Consider the following 6,134-nt stretch of genomic DNA (forward strand, 5'->3'; position numbering starts at 1 on the left):
AAATACTAAAAACCTTAAGATTATCGACGAAGTTTGTCTTTGGAAGCAAAAAATAGCTATGTTGCACAGATGCAACAACGTGCACGACGGTGTTTTTTCTTCGTAGGGCAGACACAATGGACCCCAAACGGTTTTACAGCCGTGGAATTCCTTCCGACAGTGAGGACAGCGAGCTCTCCGGCAGTGACGATGACTCTGATTGTAAGTTAATGTTTTTTTCTGGAAATCCAACTTTTTTTCACGTAGAGAATAAAATTAGAAGCAGTGTAGGCTTTATTGACAGAGATTTTCGGAAGAGACCATCCTTCGTCAGGTGTAACTACACACAATTGCAAAGTTGTAGGGTTGTTTTCACGCTTTCAAAGAGCACACTTAGAACCGCCAGGGAAGATAGTCCCCTATACAATGTAGAATTTCTCTCCAAATTATTAATTTTACTGCTCATTGTATGAGTTGTACGAGACGCTGTTATTTTTTGTACCCCAGATGTCCAACCCCCTGCAAAATGTAGTGCCAGTTCAAGCGAGGCGAGTACAAGCTCTGACGAAGAGGAAGCTCCCGCAAGCCAACCAGCTGATCAGTCATCAACTCAATCTAAGAGAAGAATTATCTGGAAGAATGCAAGCCTGATGCGGGATCCTGAAACAGTGAAGTTCACTGGACAAAATGAGCTTCCGCAGGAAGTTTCAGAGTTGGAAACACCTTTCCAATACTTCAAGTTCATCTTTCCAGGCGCTCTTATTTCGCTTATTGCAAATGAGAGCAATTTGTACTCAGTCCAGAAGGATGCCAGTAAGCCCCTCTGCACCAGTGCCGAGGAGATTGAAGTTTTTCTAGGCACCTGCATGTGGATGTCTATAATTCAGCTGAAGAACACTAGGTGGTACTGGAGTGAAGCTACCAGAGTAAGCGAAGTAGCTGACCACCTCACGGTGACACGCTTCGAACAGTTGAAGCACAACCTTCACTTTGTGGACAACAGCTCTCTCGGCCCAAGAGATGATCCTGATAGAGACCGGCTTGCAAAGATACGACCGCTCGTCGATGCTGTAAATGAACAGTTGTCGCTGATACCGCTTGAAGAGCACTTGTCTGTGGATGAACAGATTATACCTTTCAAAGGCGCAAGTGCACTGAAACAGTACTGTCCCCAGAAACCAAAAAAATGGGGGTACAAAGTATTTGTTCTCTCAGGAGTAAGTGGCTTCTCGTACAAGCTAGAACTGTACACGGGACAAGAAAACTCTGCCCCAAGACGTGCAGGAGAGCCTGACTGTGGAGCAAGCGGGAACATTGTTGTTCGATTGTGCAGGTTAATCCCAAGAGGAGTCCACCACAAAGTGTATTTCGATAACTACTTCAACTGTCCAACCCTTCAGGTGTACCTGGAAAAAGAAACCGTGCACTGCATTGGTACAGTCCGGATCAACCGAGTAACGGGTATCAGCATGCCATCTGACAAGGAAATGAAACAGAAAGGAAGGGGAAGCTTTGAAGAGAAGGTAGCGACCCTGGATGGCATTCAGCTGTCGTGTACAAGGTGGCAAGACAACAGAGCCGTCACCTTCCTGTCCACCTTTGTTGGGGCAGAGCCTGTCCTAACTGCGCCAAGGTGGAGCCAAAAAGAAAAGGAGAGGCGCGACATACCGTGTCCGTCAGTGATAGGCGCTTATAACAAGCACATGGGAGGAGTGGATCTCTTAGACTCTCTGATCTCCCTCTACCGCGCCCATCTCCGATCGAAGAAATGGTACTTTCGTATTTTTCTTCATATTCTCGACTTGACGGCTGTAAATGCCTGGCTGCTGTACAGGAGGAATGCCGAGACTACTTCCGATCAACCAACACGAAAGCTCATGCCATTAGCAGAGTTCAAGGTGGACCTCGCCACGTCACTCTGCAAAGCAGGAAAAAATCAACTGAAGAAAAGGGGAAGGCCCAGCAATGAGTCCGTGGAGCAAGGCATCCAGCTGAAGAAGACAAGAGGTCCTTCAGCACCGTGTCCACCTCAAGATGTCAGGATTGATCAGGTATTATCACTGGCGAATTAATCTGTGTTACAAACCTCACTGTTCATACTTCTATGCTCAGGTTGGCCACTGGGTGCTTTGGAGTCAGAAGCGACAGCGTTGCAAGTTTCCTGGATGCAAGGGCATTTGTATGAGCTACTGCTCTAAGTGTGGCACTCACCTGTGCTCAACAAGCAAGAATAACTGCTTTCTTTTGTATCACACAAGCAAATGAGGCCACATCTCTCACTGATGTCTGTAAATACAAGTTTGGCTCTGGTTCACAAATTTTTAGCATTCGGCTATAAATATTTCGTTATTTCCATCTTGTTGCAAATATGCAACATACCTATCTTTTTTCGATATAAATTTTTTCGAAACTTTGAAATTTATTTTAGTGATAGTATTGTGATAACTGTGGTATTCTACTTCTGCTGGAATAAAATTGTGAAAAAATAAAAAGTTGTGCAGTAAAGGGTTAAAAATGTTCTCCCGGCTCGGTTAGCGGTCCGAAAGCGGGTGAGCAACGCTGGCACCGGGTGAGCTAGTGAAGCAACACTGCACAATGACGTAGGTCTAGTCCTACGCTCTCGTACGGACGCTTCGTTTCCCGTGGCATTCTGCGATTCTGCTGAATGCAAGAGGTGGTTACCACGTTATCCTGTGTTCTCCTATTTTTATTAGCGTCCAGGCAGTTAATTTAACCCCAGCATTGCTTTCGCGACAGCGTGGAAGAGAGCGAAGCGGTGCCGGAGAGACTCGCCGGACTTGCGTTGGGCAATGTGCAGAAACAAGCCCTTTCTTCAAATGCCTCAAGTCGTCTTGAGTTTCGGGGCATAAAGAAACGCCAGTCTTCGGCGCTAATCCCACAGCTACTCGGTCTCTCTTGCGTCGTGTCTTCTCGCTCCCTGCGCCTCATACCAGTGTTGTTGCAGTGAGGGGCTGGAACGTAGGAACTCTCGCCCACTAGAGGTGGTGGACACATTGCATCCTCACTTCAAAGGATTTAACAAAGTGTAGCACCCGCTCTGAAGTTGATCTGGTGCTCCTGTATAGCTTGTGCTGTCTTTCGAGACGTCACCTGGTCATTTCTCCGAGTGAAAAAATGGCGGCTATAGTACCGATACAAATAAGTGCCTTATAAGTTAATTGTGTTAAATGCTTCGCCAGCGAGAATAAAGCAAGTACTCTATGGCGTATTAGTTGCCGCAATTTCTCCCCTCCCCCCCCCCCCCCAAAAAAAAAAAAAAAAACTGATGCATCTTTAATTTTGCTGCCCTTTCTGAAAAAAAAAAAAACTGATGCACCTCCGATTTCCCCTAAAGTTATGCATACCAGCTCGTTAAAAAAAAGAAGAAAAACGTTGTATAGGGTATGAAAGGGTATTATGAAAGTGTGTGTAAAAAAATACTTCTACTTTACTTTGAGAGGAAACATGTTTATTGGAAAGATGAATACTTCACTTTGGAAGTACATTGTATTTATTCTTCAAGTAAATTGCACCCATTATACTTACTACTTTACTTTAAGTACATAAAGTCTCATTATTTTTGTACCTCCAAAATGCTTTTAGACGTACTTTACGCAACACTGTAAGCAATTAAACACTGTCTGCAAAATCAAGCTCAGGCAGTGCTAAGCCCCAAAGGTGAAATGATACACATGATACATCCGCAGTACATCCTTGACCAAAAAGAAGTACACAACAATTAAGCATGCAGAAGCAGAACCAGCTACTAAAGCGTTTCTGTGGAAAAGACAAAACAAAAAAACATCCGTTATATCGCCTTTTGCCCCACCAGCCAAGACTACTGAGTGTGAATAAAGTTTATTATTATTATTATTAAACTATTTAAGTACTTTCTTGTTAGCATAGAAAAAAATAAAAGCAATTTTGAAAGTAATTTGCTCCTTTTTTACGGTAATTAGTAAGTTACTGAATTCCTTTCCATTTCAGTAGCTTTTACTCTACTCAAATTACTCTTGAGGCTAATACTCAGTAACTTAACTTAATTGCTTTGTTTGAGTAGCTTGTACACCCGCCGGTAATATGAAGGTGAACACCTTACCTGCTTTCTTGCCTGTTTTACGGCTCCCTAAAGCTATATTAACTCTCGACGTCTTAAATGGTACGTGGCTTGGGGTCTAAACTTGACGTTCTATCCTTCTTCTAGAACAGAGCTTGTTCCAAAACTTCCAGGATCGTCAAAAACAAGAAGAGGGCTGTTCACCTTCATATCGTTCAGGGTGTACATGCTCTGCCAGCCCGCCACCGCATATAAAAAACAAAACAGACAACTAAATGTGCAGAATATACACACTACAGAAAGTACGCAAAAGGAAAAAAAAGAAGAGAGAAAACATGCATAACATTATGACGAGGATGCCAACTGCGTCCTATACATTCTGGCAAGCTCTCACGACTCTGCCCCGTTCGGCGGCAGTAGGTGCGCACACTTAGCGTAATTGTGCAGTTGTCAGTCAATGTTTCAACTACCTCGTTGCATCAATGGAAAGGTCAAATGAAAATCACGTTATCCAGAATGCACCGCAACATTTGTCACTTGCGCAGTAGACTGCGTAAAATACTGTTCGATCTTCTGTTCTTGAGGCAGAAAATATTGAAGAGAACCACACTCGCAAAAGCTCACAAACGCACAGTTACCGTGTCGCCTACTTCACACCTCGCCGTAAAAGCTGGTTGTACTTAACTGTACGATGGTAACCGCGGGACTGCGCGGCGTCCATTTGCGATCCATGGCCCCATCGCTTTCGTGCGCGTGCACGAAAGCGATGCATTTGCATTTACTAAATTTTTGCCGAACTTTCTTTCAAAATTTCGGCATGTGCGGAACTTTGCTGAATCTGAAGTTCGGCAGATTCGGTCCATCGTTAACTTTTACGGCGTGTGTGTGTGTAGGCGTTGTAAAAGGGGGGGGGGGGGGGGAGAGGAGAGGAAAGGGCTAGTTGTGTATGCGCACCGGGCGCTTTGGTCACTGGCTCCTTTTACGGCGCAGGCGATAGACCCCCTAGCAACGACGATCACGCCGGATTGGCTGCTCGACAACGCGCGGGAACTTAAATTTCGGATTCGGACGGCGCGCGTATCACTTGAAGCGCGCTAACCTACGCCCGTGCGTGCGTTCACGCCTTCGCGGCGACAGTGTGCGGCTGCTAATTACAAAACTATTAAGCCACTTAGCGCCCCCCCCCCCCCCCCCCCCCCCCCCCCCTTTCCCCCCGTACGTGCCGCTTTGCGGAGTCCAGTCGGCAACCTAAGCCCCGCTGTCCCCCATGCACTTCCGGAAATAGGGTCCGATACGATTTAGTTTTAAACGTAAACATTTTTGACAGAGGTCTGTCTGGTTAGGAAGAAATTGACAGAGTTTTTGCGGACTCTAACCAAACTTTTATTTAAAAAACACATAAACCCGACGTTTCGGGACCCGCTCGGTCCCTTGGTCACGGGTGACTGTAGGTGGGGGCGCGGTGGGGAAGGTTGCCCAGGTGGTTGGCCTTGCTGAGGCTTAACCCAGAGGGCGCGGGGGAGGGGGCGCGGTGTGAAAGGTTTGCCCGGGCGTTTGACCTTGCTAAGGTTTACCCCAGAGGGCGCGAAGTCCAGACACGTACGCGCTCGGGAGAGTGCCCTTGGACCTGTTCACGTTCTTACTCGTTGTTTGGATAAACCAGGACTCTAGATGAAGGCGTTTCCTCCAATGTCCCTCGGTGGCCACGATCTGATGGCGAATTCGCGTGGTCGCCTCTCTCCTCTGACCTCGATTCAGCAGAGCGCCCCCTCCTCTCCGCCAGAGCTACTCGGGATCCTTTTCAGCCGATCACAACTGCTGGCTTCAGAGCGCTCCGAGATTCTCAGACCAGTCACGGAATTCATATTTCTTGACATTGGTAATGCGTTAAAAACAACACCATCTTACAGCGTACGGTGAATGACTGAGCAAATTTTACGCTCGCAACGTGATGAAATAAGTGTTGGGACGTAAATTGGTTTACGCATCAACATGTAAAAAAAAAAAAAAAGAAGAAGAAAACGGCAGTATGCGAATTGATTTTCGCAGAACGGAACGGAAGCCAACGCTTGGAAAGAGTTGTCAACTCATCGCGGTT

The 6,134-nt window shown here is 46.2% G+C and overlaps 1 protein-coding gene across 1 annotated transcript; it reads left to right on the top strand.

Moving 5' to 3' along the window:
• Window positions 1-1,670: 1,670 nt before the first annotated feature.
• LOC121838389 (piggyBac transposable element-derived protein 3-like) lies at window positions 1,671-2,468 on the top strand. Its single transcript, XM_042294610.1, has 2 exons — window positions 1,671-2,030; window positions 2,092-2,468. The coding sequence occupies exons 1-2, from the start codon at window positions 1,683-1,685 to the stop codon at window positions 2,242-2,244; spliced, it is 501 nt and encodes a 166-aa protein (XP_042150544.1). The 5' UTR covers window positions 1,671-1,682; the 3' UTR covers window positions 2,245-2,468.
• The last annotated feature ends 3,666 nt before the right edge of the window (window positions 2,469-6,134 follow it).

The sequence above is a fragment of the Ixodes scapularis genome, unplaced genomic scaffold (assembly GCF_016920785.2).
Source record: "Ixodes scapularis isolate PalLabHiFi unplaced genomic scaffold, ASM1692078v2 PGA_scaffold6__148_contigs__length_123643588, whole genome shotgun sequence".
In the NCBI taxonomy this organism is placed as follows: domain Eukaryota; kingdom Metazoa; phylum Arthropoda; class Arachnida; order Ixodida; family Ixodidae; genus Ixodes; species Ixodes scapularis.